The sequence below is a fragment of the Schistocerca cancellata genome, chromosome 2 (assembly GCF_023864275.1).
Source record: "Schistocerca cancellata isolate TAMUIC-IGC-003103 chromosome 2, iqSchCanc2.1, whole genome shotgun sequence".
NCBI classification, from domain to species: domain Eukaryota; kingdom Metazoa; phylum Arthropoda; class Insecta; order Orthoptera; family Acrididae; genus Schistocerca; species Schistocerca cancellata.
The window spans coordinates 89,059,107-89,082,807 of record NC_064627.1 but is presented as its reverse complement, the minus strand read 5'-3'; the positions used below and the strand labels follow the sequence as shown (position 1 = coordinate 89,082,807).

Genomic DNA, 23,701 nt, shown 5'->3' with positions numbered 1-23,701 from the left:
GCTTACTCATTTGGCTACTGTCGCAAGTCTCAATGATCAAATTTCTTCAAGCCGTATATCATTACTTCATTATTAACTGCACTTAATGGGCAGGGTGATGTGTTAGTGATAGGTTTTAATTGCACCACTGCTTTGAAACAGCATACTGCAGCACATACATTACAATAGAAATAAATAATTGAAATTCACCCAATAGTTGTTTGTACATGCTCGTGAAAGTCAATAGTCTAAAGGCCACAAGTACCATGACGATTGCAAAAAGTAGTGCAACAGCCAAACACGGAACATTTCAACATTAAATATGTCATTGACATCATTAGATTTACAATACTTCTTATGAGGACACAGAGAAATTTTGTTGAAAAATGCCAATTTTACATTACTTCCTTAAAAACTGCCAAATTCACATTACTTCCTTAAAAACTGCTGAATTCACATTGTTTCCTTAAAAACCACCAAATTCATCTTATTTGTCAAGTATTTTCCTGTCCCTAGTTATGCAAAAGTCATTCCACATTATAGCATAATTTAAAACACATGATACAAGTGATGTTTTCTATTAGAGCTGCTGTAACCCCATTTCTTAATATTATCAATACATTTTCTTTCTGTTAATTTTCTAGTGCTGTGTTATAAACCATATCTTTACTCTTAATGTATGTGTTGTCTACCAGTGAACTGAGCCATGCAAATATGTTTCATGGTTATTGCATATGTTGCACATAGATCTTAAATTAATATGTTGTTGACATAGATAACTTATCAAGCAGATAAGCTTTGTACAGTTGTGTATACATATAATGAAGGCTTCTTTTACTATGTGCAATCAATGTGAACATCAACAGAAGGTACAATGCTCAAAGATGGATAAATAAAATAAATAGATCTTTGTACAATTAATGCTCAACCTGTTTCCTATGAACAATTTGGAAGTTTATTCCATAATAATGCAGTCAGTGATGACTGAAGCTGTCTGTTTATTTTCCATAAAGTGTGTTAATAATTCAGTGAATAGAGATATAAGTTGCTAATAATACAACAGCAAGAAAATCATACAGGTTGAGTCTACATAACTTTCTGTACAATATTCTACACAGCTAGAGGGAAACTGATTCTTAGTCATCCTGTACATGAAACACACATCTAAATATTTCTTCAATTGGTGAGGTGCGAATGTTTACACCACAATAAATGAAATTCTGGAGACAATGTGGGAAGGTTGTAAACTGTATAGCAAATACGCAGTGATTCTCAAGTCATGTAAACTTTAACCAAAATATGTTACATAATGGACAACCTCTGATTTGTGACTACAAGAGAGAAGCTATTCAGTCATGATGTGCAGTGCTTCTCTCTGGACTTTGCAAATAAGCTACAAATGAAATAAAGTAATTCATCCTGCTGTTAATTATCTGACTAGATGGATGTGTATTGAATTCTGTATGACACTGATGGGGAATTGATTTTTAAAAAAGTCAGCCATTTCATGTATTTTGGAAATTCTAAAAGTTTGTGAATGGAAAAAGTCAAAATAAGTTAAATACAAATGCTAATTACTGCTGCATAAGAAGAGTATGGAAAATTAAATAATTATTTAATTTGAAAAGGTTTTCCTTGGACTAGTATTTCTACCGAACTCCAATCTTGTGTTGTGTCACTGCATAGACAACTTCCGAACGTTCTGTTGCACAGCAAAAGAACAATTTCGCTGAGTTTCAGAGGGCAATTACTAGAAGGAAGTGCCATTTAATAAGTGCACTGATAATTACACAGACATTACCTGAATACTTAGAACATTATCTTTGATGTTGCCAGAAAATTCCAGATAACATTAAACAAATAACTTCAATTAAATTCTAAAGAACAAATTAAACATAGCAATTTTTATATAAGAAGTGTTGACTTCTTTGGACAGCACTTAGCAAGACCTAATTGTGTGTGTGTGTGTGTGTGTGTGTGTGTGTGTGTGTGTGGGTGGGTGGGTGGGTGTGTGTGTTTTCACCTACTACACCCCTGTGCCAGTTCAGTCAAGCAGACGTCTAAATTTAGCTGTAGAAAGTTGAATGTAGTTCAAACAATATTTAGTGTAGTGGTATTCTACGTCTTATGTTAATTCATTTTAGGAATTTTTAATGTGTCAAGTGTTAGATTAAGAGTGAATCTGTACTTGAGTGTCATTACTTGGTGGGATTAACAGTTCTAAACTTAATTTTTGATGTGTTATGGTTTAGAATTGGAGCAATGTTTAATATGCAGTATGAAAAGCAATTATGTTCCACCCATAACTGAACATTCAGAAGGAGAAGAGGCAACAGCATATACACAAGTAGACATGGATCTGCTTGCAGATATTTTGAATTAATTAAAACTTGTAACAGATCAACAGAAGGAATTTTCTACAAAAGTAGAGTGTGTAACTACAACTGTAGCAAACGCCTGTTCAAAAAACCCAATTGTCTACAATAGTAGAATTTATATCTACAATTGCAGCAAATTTCTCAGCTGAACAAAATGAAATGTTTACAAAAGAAGAGAGTATGTCTACAAAGGTTTCTGAAATTCCAATTAAGCAGTCCAAGATCTCCAATGAGATACTTCAGTTCTAACAAGCTCAGGAAAATTTTCATGAGGAGTCACAGGAAGTGACAAACAAAGTTAAGGATTTAAGAGCTCAGGAAGATGTTGAAACCCATGTTGGCCAGATAACCAAGAATTAACATCATGTCTCCTGGTTATGTAGAATTCATTGTAACTAAGTCTGAAGAACATCTAACCCGTTTTAATAGCAAATTAGAAGACTGGGCTCAAGTTAAGCAAAAACAAGTGCTGGGCTGATTCTCCATGGTTGAACTGCCCGCTTACGAGTGGTTCAGCTGTCTCTGATGCAGAATTGTCTGCGATCTTGCAGGCACTGGAGCAGATGAGACATTCTTCCTCTCCTAAATTTCTTGTCTGTTCCGATTCACTCAGTGCCCTGCACTCATTGCAATGTCTGTATCCGGCAGACAAAATGGTCCAGACCATCCAGGATGCCCTCCTCCGACTACAGCAACTGGGGAAGGTTGTAGCATTCTGCTGGGTTCCGAGGCATGTCGGCATTCCTGGGAATGAAAGGGCAGATCTCGCAGCCAAGGAGGCGTGTCTTGATCCACAAGTGTCTCAGTGTGCTATCCCCTTGCACGCACTCACCTTGCTGTTGAGCTCACGGGTCATGCGTCGGTGGGACGGTGAGTGGCTGGAAGTGACTGACAATAAGCTCCGTATAGTCAAGCCCACAACGTGTGTGTGGTGTACTTCCTTTCAGCCCCATCGACGGGATGAGGTTCTCCTCACTCGGCTTCGAATAGGCCACAGCCCTGTGACGCATGGCTTCCTGCTCCGGCGAGAGGACCCTCCAATGTGTGGTGCTTGCGGCGTACAGGTCACTGTGCGCCACGTTTTATTGGATAGCATTTTATTTTCTGACCAGTGGGCTGCGGCTGACTTGCCAGCAGACCAGCCATCTCTTTTAGGCAACACTCGGACTAATGTGGCTAAAGTTTTAAAGTTCTGTGCCATGTCAAATGTTTTTAAAAAGATTTTAGGGAGAGGATTTTAATTTGCTCACTGTGTGACAAGTTCGCCCATATTTTATGTAAGTGGCCAGCCAGTCAAAATTTCCTGTGACATTCTTGTTGCTATGTTTCCCCTTTCCTTAGGTTTTACATTCTTATGTAGCATTTTCCTTCTTTTACTGCTTTCTTTGAGTGTGTGCTATAGTTTTATTGGGCCTGTCCACATTCGTTCCTTTTAATGTGTGTCAGGGCGCTGATGACCTCGATTTTGAGTGCCCATAAGTCCCAACACACACACATTCAACTTTGTTGCAGGCTACTTGTGCCAGCATTCCTGGGGAACACAAGTACCACCTCAAGGATTGTATGCTACGAGCCCCTCTCGGGGTGTCCTTCACATCACTGTCCAATCCACCACTGACATTTCATCTCGATAAATGACAACAGTGGCACGCAAATTTCTGGGGTCAAGCCTAAAGCACAGCTTCATGCAGCGAGAATGCTGTGGCTCTGACACGAGTCCACAGCCATGCCAAGCTGTAGCGACATGCTGGCCAATGTACCCTCCTGCAACAGGGGAACTGGCCCCAGGTGGTGCCAGTGCCTGCACAGGCAGATTCCTCATTAAGCACTGTCATGCTACCCTGCACTTTCATGCAATATGGGCTCAACACAGCACTGGGAAGAAGACAAAGTGATTGTAAAACTTTGAAAATAAATGTCTGCTAATTGAATGCTGTTTCATTAGTGCACCAACACAGCACTTGGAATTCCCCCCCCCCCCCCCCCCCCCTACTGTACATCCGCTCAACTTCGACTATCCTACATTCACATAGGAGGCCACATCTGGTGGGCTCCTGCACAACTGTGCAGTTGTTGCTGGTGAGAATCCAGACGACACGAGCTCCAAAGCAATCACTGAAGTCAAGCACATTGTGCTGCACTGTATGCTGAGCAGTTGGGTGACCCAGTTAAGCATCAAGTGCAACTAAGCTGTGTTTGACTTCAATGACTGCTTTACAGCCTGGACCATCTATATTCTTCCTAGTAACACTAGCTTTTCAGGACTGCATGGGTGTTGAACTCTCCCTGAAACCTGCAGCACATCATCATGTCAATGGCACATTCTCGCACAACCTCACAGACAAGACTCCAGCGTCTTCTCACAATCTTAGCCTAGATCGCTTCTCACTTCAGTCAGGCCTCAGCACACAGATACAACGTGGCCACAGCTATGTGTGTGTGTGTGTATGTGTGTGTGTGTGTTTGTGTGTGTGTGTGTGAGTGTGTGAGAGAGAGAGAGAGAGAGAGAGAGAGAGAGAGAGAGAGAGAGAGAGAGAGAGAGAGAGTGTGTGGGCGTATGGCTGTTTATGTGTTTCTGTATCTGATGGAGGACATTGTCCAACACTTTATCCAGCAGTCTACATTAAATGTGCCAGTCCTCTGCTCAGTGTTTCCGCTACGTGGTGAGCAGCATTTTACCCTAATTCATATTTCTTTTGATTCACTATTTTCAAACTTATAAAATTTTAATAATAATTTCCTGGTGGATTCTCACCTGAGCCTTGTGTGCGAGTTGTGATTGTTAATGTAGGTGTGCTCTGACCCAATTGATTGAAGGCCTGCATGTAAAAGTGGTACTTGGTGCCACACTGCAGATTGTTAAGAGTGTAACTTGAGTAGTTAGACAGAATCCTCACTTTCTCCCATTCACCGAATTCTCGCTTGAAATACAAGTAATAACCTGAAACAACAAAATTGTTTAGTTAAAATGATCTGCATTACACTCTTCAAGCTGAGTAGTTAACAATTTTATTTCAGAATTACTTCTGATTGTGGAATATTAAACTGTAATAATTTACTGGCTTTTAGACTTTCAAGTATTTTCCACAGAAAGAAATCTATTTTTGTTAATCATGTGACTCTTTGAGACATGGTCTTTCATATGTTGCTCCATGTTGTTGCGTTAAGCAGAGTCATATTAGTTCAATAAGTTAAATTAACAGCAAACCATTACACCATTAAACACAAGAAATGGAAAGGAAAGAGATAGAAGACACAAACAGAAAATATATAAAGTCTTTTTTTCAGACGCTTGTGGAGCAAAATAAAATTTTATGGTACTACGAGTTTATCTGATAACTAGTTTTAGTGTTTTCTATTTGAAAGACTAAGTATACAAAGCGAAAGAATTCAGTGATCTTGGAAGCAAAAGAACAAGTGACAGATGAAGCAAGGAGGACATAAGAAGCAGACTATCACAGGCGAAGATGGGATTTCTGATGGAATCTGTGTAATCAAAAGTCAGTTTTAGTTTAATTTTGTGTTATGCACTTTAAAAACTGGGTCTTACTGTGATTTAGCATCAATTTATTGACTACAAGTCATGACCTTATGCCCTGAATTCCAGTATTTGTTACGATTCCAATGTTACACTTACCATCCTTCACTCTCAAGCTAGTGTCACAAGCAAACAGCAATTTTCTAGAATCATATTAGAAGGCATATTCATTGTAACATTATAAATGTGAAAGTAACGCTCTCTCTTATGCATTCATGACTGACTGCTGAACAAGTTCTCATGAAATTTTTCATGCTGAAGAAGGTTACTTTAGAAAGTGTGCTATATAACGCAATTATTGATTTGAAGAATATAACACAAAATATGGAACAATAATTACCTTCTGAAAAAGCTATTTACTCTTTGACGTTGATACGTTCTACATAATAGTATTCGACATGCTGAATACAAAGCTTGTACAATCTGCTATACGTTTAATCCATACTAATATCAGTAACAACGCTGTTGATTACAGCTGCTGAACGTCACACACCTCTTATAGCTTCTGAGGTGCATACGATTCATGTTAACAGCTCACAGTCATGTGGTTAGCACTGCAACTCTGGATTACGGGGTCTCGGGTTTGATTCCCAATGGGATCAGATTTTATTCCAGTTGTCACTGTGTGTGTGTGTGTGTGTGTGTGTGTGTGTGTGTGTGTGTGTGTGTGTTGCCCTCATCATCATTTTATCATTATCGACACACAAATCTGCACTGATCTGTCAAGTAAAAAAGACTTGTACCAAGTGGCCAAACATCCTGACTGGGGTCTCCTGACCAATAAAGCCATACCAGTGTTTCATTTAATTTTAGTGATATACAAGTGCTGCCTTGGATAACAGCTAAAATACAATGCTTACACATTTCTCAATGTGTTTAATTCATACTCCGATACTAATACCAATATTATTAAACGTGAATGTAACTGTTACGTTTTCATGTCTCTACCACTGAACTGATTCCTATAAAATTTGCTATGGAGATAGCTTGAGCCCCAAGGAAGATCATAGGCTACTTTAGGAAGTTGTGTTATGTTTTTGAATTTTACTGACATTTTTAAATATGGTGTACATTAGTGGAAAGCAGACAATCTTGCTCGATTGTTGGCGAACTATGATGTTAACACACTCAAATTCAGAAGAAACAGAGTACCTTGAACAGCTAGAGATAGGGCTTTCATATTCACAGAACATGTACCTCAGTATGTTCAGCAGAAATGAATAGCATTTGAACCACATTGGCCTGCAGTTCAAGGTCAACATTGATATTGGGGGGGAGCAACACCACCTACCAGAAAAGTGAGCCTGGGGCTTAAGTTTCACTATAAACAGAAAGTGAGTGTGATTTGAGCAGACACTTAGGATGCCTCGCGAGCTTTAAAGAGGAAGCATTAATGGCGAATGGAGAATGTGATGAATCCATCTGAGAAATTGCTGCTCGTGTGGGACGTTTCAGCAGTGCAACAGGTGTGTACAGAATGGTTTATCGAAGTCCATGGAACATGACAAAATGGGTCAAGTTGCAGCACCCAGACAACCCCACAAGAAGATCAACACCTCCTACAAATGGGATTGAGGACAGACCCATGTGCTCCTCAGCTCAAGCACAATGTAACACATCATACACTATCAGTGGTGACAGTGGGACGCTGTTTATTATGGCATGAGTTACGTATGTGTTGTCCACTTCTCGGTCTGCCTTTGACAAATGTGCAGAAACATGCTAGATGGCAATGGTGTATGGAACAACATCACTGGGGACAGGAATGGCATCAGATAGTGTTGTTGGATGAATACATATTCTGTTAGTTTGAAAATGATGGCTGTATTTTTGTTCACCACAGATAGGGGGAATGGCATCACAGTACATGGACTTTTACACATATCGTATGAGAAAATGATTTTAATATGATATCACCATCCAAACAATGGGCTAATCATTTTAATGTTGATATATATGTTAAGGTGTACAATAAACATCTGAAATTTCATATAGTTAAATCGAGCTAAGTTGAGAGTAGAGAAATATATTCATCTTAAAGGTACTTGTGAAAGTGATGCAAATGTAAATCCTATTAATATGGCAAGATGGCAACTCTGCGCTCTTCATTTGTGAACAGTTCATGACACATGCAAGATTATACTCAAGATGCATTCACCTACATGCACATGTATGGTTGTCCCAATTTATTCATAACCTTCACATGTAACCCGGTCTGACAGGAAGTAGTCGATGAACTCTTACCAGAAGACACTGCTTTTGATGGACATGATATGATTGTAAGAGTTTTTAGGTTGAAAGTAAAGATGCTAACGTCATTTATAGCTAAGGGAAAAAGATATAGAAAAATGTTATATTTTATGTATTCCACTGGATGGCAAAAGTGCATATTTTACTATGGTTACAAGACCAATTGAGACCCAATTAAACTGATAATATCATCAGTGCATAAATGCCTGGTTTAGCCACTGATAAGACACAATAATTCCAAGTGTGTTATAAAACATATCTGTAAATACATTAACAAAGACAGTGGTCAAGATATTTTCAACTTCAGAAACAAAGATATCACAAATCGCGTAAGTGAAGTACACGTATACGAGTTTGATCGTTACGTCAACAGGAACAAAGCTGTGTGGCTGCTTTTAGGCTTTCCACTGCACAGAAAGACAGTCCACCATAACACACCTCTGTGTTCACTTAGGAAAGGGAAAAAGGGTGTATTTTAATCAAAATAATTTTTATGGTCGACTATCAAGCATGTTGAAAACAACACTGACTGAATTTTTTTTTTCCTTTTTGTGCAAGAAATGATTTCACAATAACTCTTCTATACATTGGTAAAACAAGATATTATACCCAGATTACATCAAGATAAGAATGGAAACTTTGAGTTGAAGGAATCCCTGTTCACAACTGTCAGGGTATCAGACCTGGAGATGCTTTAGGTAAAGTCTGTAAGGTGCATGCAAGCAACATGGAATGGTTTTGCTTGAGGATAATGCTACACCATGTACAAGGGTAACATGTTTCAAAGACCTTAAGAAACACAATGGTCAGGAATTATTAACATTCACACAGGTGTGTGAGAAAATAATAGGAACCCATGGGCTTCCAAAACCACAACAAAAGTGGTGAAAAGAAAGAAAAGAAAGAAAGACAGAAAGAGGAAAAGACACAACAGAAGAGTTAGTGCAGCGACTTAAATCCTCACAATGATTTTATCTAAAATTAAGCTCACGTGACGGTGGAAGACCACAAATAATGATAACTGGAAAAGATTTACCTGACTTTGGATCAGGTAGACCAACTACAACTGAGGAAGTTAGTTGAAATTTATTATGACAAATGATATATGACACTATTTCACTGTAAAAGTGGCTCAGCAAATATGTTTCCACAACTGAGACCAGAACAGACATTAGTTTTCAACAACATTATGCAACAAACTGAGTGATTAAGCACATTCATTCTTTTTAGATGCTCTGGAAGCAACTGGTAAGACTTTTCTTTCAAATTTGCTCTTAGTCCAAATCTTGAATAGCTGCCGAGCTACTCAGTAATGGCTGAATGGTGCGTTCAGTGCTTATGCTGCTACTGAAATTAGATCACAAAGAAACAACTACTTGTAACACCAATAAAAATAGTTATTATGGACAGATGTTGCAGCAGCTTATGCTGTTGGTCTGGGAAGAGCGTACAATGTCCCACAAAAAAACCACTGAAACACTAAATCATAACATGCAAGATATTAGAAGCAACCAACCTATCTTAGGAGGGGTGGTCAATTTATTGGCTGGTGACTTTAGACAGAGTCTACCTGTAATAACTGAAGGCACACTAGCAGATGAAGTAAATCCATGTTTAAAGGCATCAACCTTATGTCAGCACATTACAAAATTTAGTATAACACCAAATATGCATGTACAACTGTACAATGACACAGACAATATGTGGATGCTCTTTCGAAAATTGGTGAAGATGGTATTGTTGCAAATATCAATGGCATGATTACATTAAATCTTGACTTCTGTAATACTGTTTCACAGTAAAGAACAGTTGGTGAATGAAGTTTATCCTGAACTGCAAGCAAATGATGTGTTGTGACTTGCGGATTTTTCAAAGTGCCCACGCGCAGTTACGCGAGTCCTCTACATGCGACGCTGTCTGCCTGCCATGCAGCAGCAGCGCCACCTAAGCGGCCAGCCAGCCAGCGGCCGCTAGACTCGGACTCAGTTATGATTTGACTGTTAAAGTGACACACGTCTCACTCTGTTTACTTGATCTGTAACTTTCATGTATTCTGTCATCCTTGAAATATACTTGAACAACTTGAAGTTATAACAATTGGTGACGAGGTAGTGAATTTTTCTTTTTCATCATTGTCCCAGGCGTTTCAAAGGCTACTTCACAGCAACTATTGCAAGGTCTCATAGAACAGCAAACACTTCTCACAAATGCGATTCGTGATTTCATTGTGGCATCAAATACGGGGCATCTCTCATTGTAGTCTCTACTCCCTTTTCCTCCTTATGACGAGACGGCAGAAGACTGGTCTGATTACGAAAAATGTCTTCGACAGCACTTCTTGGCATTTCATGTCGCGGAAGACCAAACAAGTAAATCTCTGTTCCTTTTATGGATTTCACCTCAAATGTAATGGTTGTTGTCGCAATTGGCTCCTTTGAAAGATCCCGCGTCTTTCTCCTTTGCTGATATGTGCTCACTTCTGTCTGTTTATTTTCAAAAGCATATGCATGTGGAAGCCTCTCATGTTGCCTTTTATTGTTGTCAAACACAACAGAATCAATCCTATTGCGCTGGAGCTGCTGAACTTCACGGCCCCAGTAGAAAGTGTCAATTTGTTACTGAGGTTCACAAAGAATCCTACGCTGATTTTATGGTGTGGGATGCTATTATCCGGTCGGTGCCCGACAAAGTAGTTAGGCAACGTGACCTCCAGTTGGCAAATCCAACTCTAGATGAAGTCCTACCCATCGTTCAGTGTTTTGAAATTTCTCACGCCGCTGGAGCACAAATAGAGGCATGGGGTGACGTTGGGGAAATACAACCTCTGTGTGATGTTGATGAAGCATGTGGCATCTCCCCGCCGTCCGACGTGGCCGCAGTACACTCCCAAGTGCAGCCTTGGCCTAACCGTAAACAAACCTCTAAGAAACTGCAGCAAAACATACGGCAATTTCATTGATGTCTGTGGTGTTTTACAAAACATTCACAGAGAGGATTGTCCACAACGCTGGGCCGTGTGTCACAAATGCAAAAAAAGGGGTCATGTGTCATCCGTTTGCAAATCCGGCCACATACATGATGTTCATGAGCATGGCGCTGATTCTGATTCTGTGTTGTCTGTCAATTGTACTTCTTCCCTTTCAGGGAAGTTATTCCCCACTGTCCAAATACTTGGTCGAGATGTTCGCATGCAGGTGGATACTGTGTCTGTTGCCACTATCATCAGTTCTCAGGCGTATCTTCAGTTGGGTTCTCCAATCCTGTCACCTGTCACTGGGCAATTATGGACTTACAATAAACAGAAGATTTCTCTCTTGGGACAATTAGATGCTGAGGTATCTTATAAATCTGTCGTTCACACTGTTCCCATATTTGTGGTCGACCATAGTAACGCAGACAATCTTTTTGGTTTTGATGCCTTCCACGTTTTTGGGTTCTCCATAGACGACTCAGTCAATATCATCTCTGATGCTATTCCTGATGCTGAATTGGATTCCTTGTCGACGACATTTTCATCCCTTTTTTCTCATGGTTAGGCCGTGCAAACGATTTTGAAGCTCATATCTCGCTCAAACCCACTGCTCGGCCTAAGTTTTTTCGGGCTCGGCCCATTCCTATGGCCCTTCATGATCAGGTCAAAAAGGGGCTCAATCATCTCACTGCTTCAGGGGTCTTGCTTCCTGTCACTTCCAGCGAGTGGTCCTCTCCTGTTTGTCGTTGCTAAGCCAAATGGTGCTATTCGTCTCTGTGGCAATTTCAAGTCCACTGTAAATGCTCAATGCCTTATCAACACTTACCCTATGCCTCGACCAGAAGAATTGTTCACTAAACTTGCTGGAGGCCAGTATTTTTCTAAACTTGATATGTCAGAAGCTTATCATCAACTTCCTCTCGATGCTGCTTCCCGGCAGTTTCTGGTCCTTAACAAGCCTTTCGGCCTCTATCAATACCAATGATTGCCATTCGGGGTTGCCAGCGCCCCTGCTCTCTTTCAGCAAATTCTTGGAACAATTCTTGCTCACTGTCCCTGGGTGCATAAATTACATGGACGACATTGTTGTCACTGGCTCCACCCCTGAAGAACATCTTCAGAATCTCCGCACGCTTTTTCATGTCTTACAGACTGCCGGACTTAAGTGTAATCTTCAGAAATCAAAATTTATTCAGGCATCTATCACTTACTTGGGGTTTCAACTCTCTCGGGATGGTATTCGTCCGCTTCAGCAAACTGTTGCTGCGATCGATGCCCTTCCTCGCCCTACATCTGTTAAGGAACTGCAGGCCTACTTGGGGAAAATAGCATACTATCACAGCCCCCCCCCCCCACCACCACCCCTTCATGAACCATGGACCTTGCCGTTGGTGGGGAGGCTTGCGTGCCTCAACGATACAGATAGCCGTACTGTAGGTGCAACCACAACGGAGGGGTATCTGTTAGGAGGCAAGACAAACATGTGGTTCCTGAAGAGGGGCAGCAGCCTCTTCAGTAGTTGCAGGGGAAACAGTCTGGATGATTGACTGATCTGGCCCTGTAACACTAACCAAAATGGCCTTGCTGTTTTGGTACAGCGAAAGGCTGAAAGCAAGGGGAAACTACAGCCGTAATTTTTCTCGAGGGCATGCAGCTTTCCTGTATGATTAAATGATGATGGCATCCTCGGGTAAAATATTCCGGAGGTAAAATAGTCCCCCATTCACATCTCTTGGGAGGGGGGGGCGGACTACTCAAGAGGACATCGTTAACAGGAGAAAGAAAACTGTCATTCTACGGATCGGAGCATGGAATGTCAGATCCCTAAATTTGGCAGTTAAGTTTGAAAATTTAAAAAGGGAAATGGATAGGTTGAAGTTAGATATAGTGGGAAATAGTGAAGTTCGGTGGCAGGAGGAACAAGACTTTTGGTCAGGTGAATACAGGGTTATAAATACAAAATCGAATAGGAGTAATGCAGGAGTAGGTTTAATAATGAATAAGAAAATAGGAGTGCATGTAAGCTACTACTAACAGGATAGTGAACACATTATTGTGGCCAAGATAGACACGAAGCCCACTCCTACTACAGTAGTACAATTTTATATGCCAACTAGCTCTGCAGATGACGAAGAAATTGATGAAATGTATGATGAGATAAAAGAAATTATTCAGGTAGTGAAGGGAGATGAATATTTAATAGTCATGGGTGACTGGAATTCAAGAGTAGGAAAAGGGAGAGAAGGAAACATAGTAGGTGAATATGGATTGGGGCTAAGAAATGAAAGAGGAAGCTGTCTGGTAGAATTTTGCGCAGAGCATAACTTAATCATAGCTAACACTTGGTTTAAGAATCATGAAAAAGGTTGTATACATGGAAGAAGCCTGGAGATACTAGAAGGTATCAGATAGATTATATAATGGTAAGACAGACATTTAGGAACCAGGTTTTAAATTGTAAGACATTTCCAGGGGCAGATGTGGACTCTGACCAGAATCTGTTGGTTATGAATTGTAGATTAAAACTGAAGAAACTGCAAAAAGATGGGAATTTGAGATGGGACCTGGATAAACTGAAAGAACCAGAGGTTATACAGAGTTTCAGGGGGAGCACTAGGGAAGAATTGACGAGAATGGGGGAAAGAAATACAGTAGAAGAAGAAAGGGTAGGTTTGAGGAATGAAATAGTGAAGGCAGCAGAGGATCAAATAGGTAAAAAGACGAGGGCTAGTAGAAACCTTAGGGTAACAGAAGAAATATTGAATTTAATTGATGAAAGGAGAAAATATAAAAATGCATTAAATGAAGCAGGCAGAAAGGAATACAAACGTCTCAAAAATGATATCGACAGGAAGTGCAAAATGGCTAAGCAGGGATGGCTAGAGGACAAATGTAAGGATGTAGAGGCTTATCTCACTAGCGGTAAGATAGATACTGCCTACAGGAAAATTAAAGAGACGTTTGGAGAAAGGAGAACCACTTGCAAGAATATCAAGAGCTTTGATGGAAACCCAGTTCTAAGCAAATAAGGGAAAGCAGAAAGGCAGAAGGAGTATATAGAGGGTCTATACAAGGGCGATGTACTTGAGGGCAATATTATGGAAATGGAAGAGGATGTAGTTGAAGATGAAATGGGAGATATGATATTGTGTGAAGAATTTTACAGAGCACTGAAAGACCTGAGTCAAAACAAGACCCCCAGAGTAGACAACATTCCATTAGAACTACTGATAGCCTTGGGAGAGCCAAGCCTAACAAAACTCTACTATCTGGTGAGCAACATGTATGAGACAGGCAAAATTCCCTCAGACTTCAAGAAGAATATAGTAATTCCAATCCCAAAGAAAGCAGGTGTTGACAGATGCGAAAATTACCGAACTATCATTTTAATAAGTCACAGCTGCAAAATATTAACGCGAATTCTTTACAGACGAATGGAAAAACTGGTAGAAGCTGACCTCGGGGATGATCAGTTTGGATTCCATAGAAAAGTTGGAATACGTGAGGCAATACTGACCCTACGACTTATCTTAGAAGAAAGATTAAGGAAAGGCAAACCTACTTTTCTAGCACTTATAGACTTAGAGAAAGCTTTTGACAATGTTGATTGGAATACTCTCTTTCAAATTCTGAAGGTGGACATTGTAATTCTGTCAGAGACAGTAAAGGACTTGGAAGAGCAGTTGAATGGAATGGACAGTGTCTTGAAAGGAGGATATAAGATGAACATCAACAAAAGCAAAACAAGGATAATGGAATGTAGTCGAATTAAGTCGGGTGATGCTGAGGGAATTAGATTAGGAAATGAGACTCTTAAAGTAGTAAAGGAGTTTTGCTATTTGGGGAGCAAAATAACTGATGATGGTCAAAGTAGAGAGAATATAAAATGTAGACTGGCAATGGCAAGGAAAGCTTTTCTCTAGAAAAAAAAAAATTTGTTAACATTGAGTATAGATTTAAATGTTAGGAAGTTGTTTCTGAAAGTATTTGTATGGAGTGTGGCCATCTATGGATGTGAAACATAGACGATAAATAGCTTAGACAAGAAGAGAATAGAAGCTTTCGAAATGTGGTGCTACAGAAGAATGCTGAAGATTAGATGGGTAGATCACATAACTAATGAGGAGGTGTTGAATAGAATTGGGGAGAAAAGGAGCTTGTGGCACAACTTGACTAGAAGAAGCGATTGGTTGGTAGGACGTTTTGAGACATCAAGGGATCACCAATTTAGTGTTGGAGGGCAGCGTGGAGGGTAAAAATCGTAGAGGGAGACCAAGAGATGAATACACTAAGCAGATTCAGAAGGATGTAGGCTGCAGTAGGTACTGGGAAATGATGAAGCTTGCACAGGGATAGAGTAGCATGGAGAGCTGCATCAAACCAGTCTCAGGATTGAAGACCACAACAACAACAACAACACAGGTTTTTACCATCTGCTACTTCTGTGACTCAGCCATTGTATCGCCTGTTGCATAAAAATGTGCCTTTTCACTGGTCTGCGTGATGCGATGTGACTTTCCAGAAATTGGAGGCTATGCTGAAACAGGCCCCTTGCTTGGCTACTTATCAACCTGGCCAACATCTTTTTCTTGCCACGAACACCTCTCAATATGGGGTTGGTGCAGTCCTTGTGCACTGTTCTCACGGATGCCCACGAAAAGTATTCTCAAATTGAAAAAGAATTTTTGGCCATTATTTATGCTCATCATAAGTTTGGTGTTTTCCTCTATGGATCCAAATTTCATCTTGTTACAGATCACAGACCACTTGTGTCCTTGTTTTATCCATCAATGTCACTTACCGACAAGGCTGCACACCGCCTCCAGCATTGGGCTCTTTACATGTCTTGTTTCAATTATGAGATTCATTTCTGGCTGACAGCTCAACATGTGAATGCTGATGCACTGTCTCACCTTCCCTCATGGGTCTTGATCTGGCATTCGATAGGGACAAACTCTTGTGTTTCCAGCTGGATGTTGCCGAGCAGTGGGTTGTGGACGGGTTCCCCATCACCAGGGACCGGCTGGCGGCTGCTATGGGTTCTGATCCTACACTCTCCCGCGTTTTACACTGTATTCAGAAGGGTTGGCCAGATCGTCCGTCCGCTAAGACTTCTGATCCATTGTGGAACTACTACGCATTGCATTACCACCTCACGGCTAGGGATGGTTTTCTCCTCCTTTCCACCAAAAATGCTTCACCACGTGTTGTGGTAACTGCATCTTTGCATGCTTCGGTCTTGCCCCTCCTTCACCAAAGGCACTGGGGTGTCTCTCGCACAAAACCTCTGGTGCGCCGTCATGTGTACTGGCCCGGCATCGACTCTGAAATCGCACATATGGTCCCTGCCTGCGGCCCTTGTGTGTCACAGGCCGCCAACCTGAAGTCATCTTTGTCACTGTGGCCTTCGCCTGAGAATCCCTGGGAGTGTATTCATGCTGACTTCATGGAGCCTGTTTTAGGTACTTATTGGCTTCTCGTTATTGACACCTACTCTAACTTTCCTTTCATTGTCCGTTGCACATCGCCTACCACCGCAGCAACCACCAATGTTTTAGCTCGCATTTTCTCTTTGGAAGGCCTTCCCTCTACTCTTGTTACTGATAATGGTCCACAATTTGTCTCTTCCGATTTCGCAGATTTTTGTGCCCGTCACGGCGTCATGCATGTCATGGCCCCTCCGTTCCATCCACAGTCAAACAGTGAGGCTGAACGACTGGTCCGCACATTTAAGGCTCAGATGAGGAAATTCCTGACTTCTTCTGCGGCTGATGATGCGCTTCTCCAATTTCTGGCTTCTTACTGTTTCACCCCCATGGGCGACCACAGCGTGGCTGAGCTCTTGCATGGCCGACAGCCCCGCACGCTACTTTATCTTCTGCCGCCTTCCGCCTCATGGCCGCAGGTGTCTTCGCTTGGCCGGTTCACTGCCAGCGACCTTGTATGGGTACAGGGATATGGCAGGCGGCCCAAATGGAGTACTGGCCGCACCTTACGACAACATGGCCAACGCCTGTATGAAATCCAGATGGACATGGGTGTTGTAGTGTGTCATTTGGACCAGCTTCGGCCTCGTGTGCTGGCAACACCTATTCCGGATGCTGCTACACCACCTTCCACTCTACCTGATGCTCGGGATCCTGGAATCTCTCATTACTCACAATGCAGTCCTCTCACCATCATATCGGTGCCAGCACAAGAACTGACGCCACCAGGAGACATGCCCATGCAAGAACCAGATGGCCATCATCTGTTGGAGCAACTCTACTCGTCTCCTTCTCCTATGGACGCAGACACATCGCCCATGTCTCCTGTTATAACAACCGTACTTGCCGAAACGGGCAGATTGGTGCACGGGGCCCCAGGAGATTCGACCCCCACGTCTCCTGTCATCTTGACCCGTTATCACTAGGGACACTTCCATCCATACGGAAAGCCTCCTCCTCGAGACTTTACGGCCAGTCAAACAACACCTATGGACGTTAACAATCTACAGGCCACCTCCATCAAGACCTGTGTAAAAACTTCAAAGGGGGAAAAGTGTTATGACTCATCGATCTTTCAATGTGCTGCCGCACAGTTACGCGCGTTCTCTATATGCGGCGCTGTCTGCCAGCCATGCAGTAGCAGCGCCACCTAAGCAGCCAGCCAGCCAGCAGCCGCTAGACTCGGACTCAGTTATGATTTGACTGTTAAAGTGACACACGTCTTACTCTGTTTACTTTCTCTGTGACTTTCATGTACTGTGTTGTCCTTGAAATATATTTGAACAACTTGAAGTTATAACATGGGGGAAATAAAAAATGGTTGTGTGAAAGGGCAATTTTGGTGCCAGATAATGACTTTTTAGGGCAGGTAAATTAAATAATTATGTCGCAAGTGGATGGAGATATTGGAGTAGCTCCTGTTAGTAACATTGTAAACACTGAACAAGTCATTTCTTATAGTGTTTCTTATCTCTTTGGAATTGTTAGGAATGTCTTCTTATAAACTGAGGTTAAGAGTTGATTAGATTAGATTAATACTAGTTCCATGGATCATTAATACGATATTTCATAATGATGTGGAACGTGTCAAATGACTTGTGTTCCAGTCCTCTTAATAAGAAACATTGGTGCAACTAGGTTGTGAAATAGTATGTGCTCCCAAATTACACATTTGGGCCAAAATAATGTTAGTATTACTATAGTTATTCAGCTAAAGGAGAAAGTGTTCTGATTCCATGAAATCCAATTATATCAACAGATTTGCCTTTTCAATTTAAGACATTGAATTCGCCCAAAACTTGTTTTTGGGATGAACATAAAGCTCACGCGCAAACGTTCAAAGCTGCTGGTATGCACTTAGAAAAAATGTGTTTTTCCCACAGACAACTCTGTGTGGTGTGCTCACATGCATCAAACCCATAAAATCTGTTTATGTTCTTCCAAAAGAAAGCAAGGGCAAAAACATGGTTTATACAATTGTGTTAAGATCTTACGGTATATAACTGAACAGAATGAAAAAGAATATTAGTTTTTATTTTTAAATTAAGATTTGACACACAACAAAAAAAAAAAATAAAATAAAATAAAATCACATTTATTATGCACTTATGTATGAGTCATTCTAATTACTGTGGAGAATGTCCTTCTGCTGTCTGTCAAAGTATGAAAGGAACCAATCGTAACCTACTCCTTTTATTCCACAACTGTCCAACTTCTGCAGTAATAATTTATAATCACATGCTTTAGTTAAATCAAAGAAGAATCCTTGTGTTCACATCTTTTTGTTCAATCTGTCCAGTGCCTCACAGAAAATGACAATATTGCATTTTCAGTTGTTAAGCCACATCTAAAATCAAACTGTACATTTGAAGCAAATTATATGAACTAAACAATCAATTACCCTTAGCCTTTTCAATAACTTCAGGAATTACTGATTGCACAGAAATACTTCTAAATTGTTTACATGATCCCTCTTTCCTTTACTATAAAGTGGTTTTGCTACTAAGTATTTTAATTGTTCAGGAAACAGACCCCTCATAAATGAAAACAAAAAATGTGGCTAATTACTGGGAAAACATATGCAGCACATTGTATTAGTATTCTACACTGAAATTCATACTCTGGAAGCCACTATATGATGTATGGCAGAGGGAACCTTGTACCACTACTAGTCAGTCACCTTGTACCCTCCTACAGTCACTCAGTGATGACACCTTCCTGTACACCACAGTGTCATCAGCAACAGCTGCAGATTGCTACTCACCCTGTCCATCAGATCATTCATGTGTATACAGAATAAGAGTGGTTCTATCACACTTCGCTGAGGTACTCCTGATGATAACCTTGTCTCCAACAGACCTTTGCCAGTGAGAACTACGTATGTCTTCAAGCATCTCAGATATCTGGGAACCTATTTCATATGCTCATACCTTTGTTAAACGTCTGTAGTGGGGCAGTGTGTCACAGAAATTTAGTAATATGGAATCTGTCCATTCTCTTCGTCCATAGCTTGCAGGATATCATGTGAGAAAAGAGCAAACTGAGTTTCTTTCTAAACCTGTGCTGGGTTGTGAAAAGAAGCTGTTTCCCATCTCAAGGAAATTTATTAAATTTGAATGGAGTATATGTTCAAGAAATATGTAGCAGACCAATGTTAAATACATTGGTCTGTAATATTGTGGTTCAGTTTGTTAACCCTTCTTATATAGAGGTGTCACTTGTGCTTTTTTCCAGTTGCTTGGGACTTTGCATTGGGTGGGATATTCACAATAAATGCAAACTAAGTAAGACACCATTGCTGCACAGTACTCTTTGTGAACCCAAACTGGGATTCCATCCAGACCTGGTGACTTCTTTCAGGGTGTATATGTGGACAAGGAAAAAAAATTCCTGGATTTTTCCCAGATTTCCCGGTTAAAAATACACTTTCTCCCAGGTGAAACTACAGTTTTTCCATGTTAAGTGTCAGTATACTCTTCTTCGGCACTATAAAACTCATCAAGCCTTTGAATGTTTATGGTTTTATACACCAACGTAGAATTTCCTGGTACTTTAGAAAACGAAACTCAGGGGGGAAAAACACGTTTCGAAAGACCTTTGATGTGCAGCAACATGTACGCTGCACATTTTCGTATTACGAAGGTATAAATTTGAATTCCACCAAACACCGCATCTCACTTTCCGAAGCATTGAAATCATGATTGCGATGCTCTTTTGTAAGCCAGTCATAGATCATGTCATGTGATCTCGCCAGCTGATGACAGCATAAGATCATTCTTATGTAGCGTGAACACACAAATAAGGAAAGTTAATGGTTTGAATTAATATACATAGCATTCACATATAATATTGGTCTCGAAAATTAATAAGCTGGAAGAGAAGTTAAGCTTCCACATATAATGTTGATCTTTTTTGCGTGTGTTACACTTTAAGATACATCACACAAATGTGCCAGTAAATTTTTTAATAATGACATAAATGTCTGATATTCTGTGCTCGAAATTCTTCTACATGGTCGTCTTCAAAGAGTTGATTTTTAAATGAGAGTCAAACGCTTTGTGATTTAAGAAATTTATCGTTCCATTCTTGCACATAGTTCATCTTGTGTAAAAGGAAATCTGCTTTGAATGTAACGCTTTTCAAACTGCCATTCACAATAATTTCCTGTGACCTGTCAGAAATAGGTTTGTTTCAGCAGTTGCAAGACAGCGCCAGATAACAGGTGTCACCACACTTGCGCAGCTATGATTCGTACGTGTAAAACATTAAAAGATCTTACATTATGTCATAAAAGAAACACGACAAAAGAGAATACTTCAAGAGTGTCGGAATTTCATGAACCATACTAAAATGCATAATTCGGCTTAAAATGCAGATTCGTACATAAATTTTCTTGGAGTACCAGTAGGGTATTATCTCATGTTTGGTTCCTTATTATGGCATAATGCCATACACACACTTGAAATGCAGCGAACTGTTGAAACTAGCCAATAGTGTGGAATTAAACACTTCGTTTCAAATAAATTGAGTGCCTCAGCAGAAAAGATTAATAAAAGCCTAATTTCTTTAGCAAACCAGTAAAAATAACTTCATTGTTCTGTAAGGTGATTAATACTTGACTGTCAGAAAGGTGGAAATAAAATCTCAAACTAATAACATATTTTAGCCCTCCATAATTATGTGAATGTATTTTAATTCATTTGATAGCTACCCAATAATCCTTTTTGTTATCATTTAATGTGAGAGCAATAAACAAAGATGAAAGAACAAAATCACTGAACGTAAACAGAGGTCACGTGGAGACGAACAACCTCCCCACCACAACTCAGACTGCTCTGTGCATCAGCCCCAAATTTACTATATTTCTGAACTGGGGCAATATTACGTAGTGGTGCCCAGCCACACTTCTGCAACCAGAAGTGGGAAAAGGTACTACCCATACGCGACTCAACTACGCATGTGCAAGAGGACACCCCCCCCCCCCCCCCCAAACTGCTCAAACGAATCTAATTTAAACAGTTGTCACATCACACTCATCGGAGGCAATGCATAGTCTTCCTAAAGCCTTTGACACTTTGCTGTTGGCAGATGCTTGCATGAGCACTGTTTTGTTGTTGTGTAAGGCACATTTCCTTATGCTCCTCCTGTGTGAACGATTTCTTAAATGTGAACTTCAAAGTTTGAGCTTTCCTTTCACTGCCTTCCATATCACATGAGACTGATCAATAAGTGACTGAACAGAAGCTCTGCCCACTTATTAATGTGACATAGTAGCTGACTTGTTTTTGGTTTTCTGCAAGACCTTTTGTTACAGTAACGATGGAGCTTATTGTATGTTACACACACTGATATTTTTACAGACACATGAATTTCTATGCATTTTTGCCTCTTACTATTTGCACATTCTTTTTTTAGCTCTGCTTCTTCAGCATTTTCCATATTTAGTTATTAAACCATTGTGGGTCTTTTCTGGCCTTAATCCAATTACTTGGCACATACTTCTCCAGAATCCATTAGGCAGTCCATTTAAACTTTGGTGACAGTTCTTCTTTGTTCATAATACTGGAACAAAATGATGTCTTTTCATTGTCTAAGTGGGATGCTAACAGCTGCTTATTTATTCTTTCTAGCAAAAATACTCTTCTAACCTTAGTAACTTTAGTAACCATTGTTGCTATGACGACATCATGATCACTAATTCGTATCTCTATACTGACACAGATGATAAGGCCTGTTTGTAACAACAAGATCCACTTCCATTGAGCGTGGGCTGTCAAACCTGCTGCTCAAGACAACATTTGGTTTCAAAAAATGTGTTCAAAAGTACCTTGCAAGACTGCCTGTCCATACCACCTACAATGAATCTGTAGACGTCCCAGGATATACTTTGTAGATTTAGATTAAAGTCCCTTCCAAATATCAGATGGTCTGGTATTTCCGTGCCACTGAGTGTAAAGATTCCTTAAATGATTCTAAAACTGGCATGGTGGGATCGAATGGCTGGTAAAATCTTCCAAGAAATTTAATTTCAGTTCACCTAACCCTGTTACATAAGTCCAGATAAATTCACAGTCACACTCAATTATGACCTGGTAGATATCCCATCTTATCCATATGAGTCCTCAGCCTTCAGCAATTTAATTATTGATTCAGCATCCCCCTTGTCAATATCACTGAGGTGGATTTCAGGGAGCTGTCCTGGAAGAGAGTTAAATGATTCCTTGTAGAATCTATGTTTTTATTTGATTTACCCGCTATACTCATAAAATGACTGTTAAATACTGCACATATACCTGACTTACCAGCAACAAAAATATTTTTACTATGTACTGTCTTTATATCCTTGACATTACGTTGTAGGCCATACACTTCCTTCATGACTGATCCCGTGATTGACCATACCATTGATGATAGAACAAGTGTTTAGATATCTGGGAATAATTTCCTTGCTACCTTGTAGCATAGTTGAAAATAGAGGTACTGCAGCAGCAGAACTTAGTTGTACCCAGCAAGTTCTTGGGCTAGTGTTACATTATTTGTGATGTTGCTGTTGTGGTCTTCAAAGACTGATTTGATACAGTTCTCCACACTATTCTATCCTGTACAAGCCTCATCATCTCTGAATAACTTATGCAACCTAGAGTCTTTTGAATCTGCTTACTATCTTCAGCTCTTGGCCTTCCTCTAAAGTTTTTATCCCACACACTTGTCTCCAACAGTAAACGGATGATCCCTTGAAGGGCAGGACTGCCACACATTTGCCTACGTTTCTCCAGAATCCAAACTGTTTTTCCCCAAGGTCAGCTTCACCAGTTTTTCCATTCTTCTGTAAAGAATCTGTGTTAGTATTTTGCAATTATGGCTTATTAAATTGGTAATTCAGTAATTCAGTGATTTTCGCCTGCTTTCTTTGGAATTGGAATTATTACATTCTTCTTGAAGTCTTAGGGTATATTGCTCTTCTCATACATCTTTCATACCAGATGAAAGAATTCTGTCATGGGAGACTCTCCCAAGACTATCAGTAGTTCTGACATAATGTCATATAATCTAGAGCCTTTCATCAGTGGTTTACCAAATTCTTCTCACAGTATCATAT

General features: G+C 40.3%; 1 protein-coding gene across 1 annotated transcript in view; it reads right to left on the bottom strand.

Moving 5' to 3' along the window:
• Positions 1 to 23,701, bottom strand: part of LOC126151090 (Down syndrome cell adhesion molecule-like protein Dscam2) — a 264,358-nt gene that overhangs the window by 50,767 nt on the left and 189,890 nt on the right. The window contains exon 12 of the mRNA XM_049915919.1: positions 5,113 to 5,298. Within this exon, the coding sequence (XP_049771876.1) occupies positions 5,113 to 5,298 (186 nt within the window). The remainder of the gene's footprint in view (positions 1 to 5,112; positions 5,299 to 23,701) is intronic.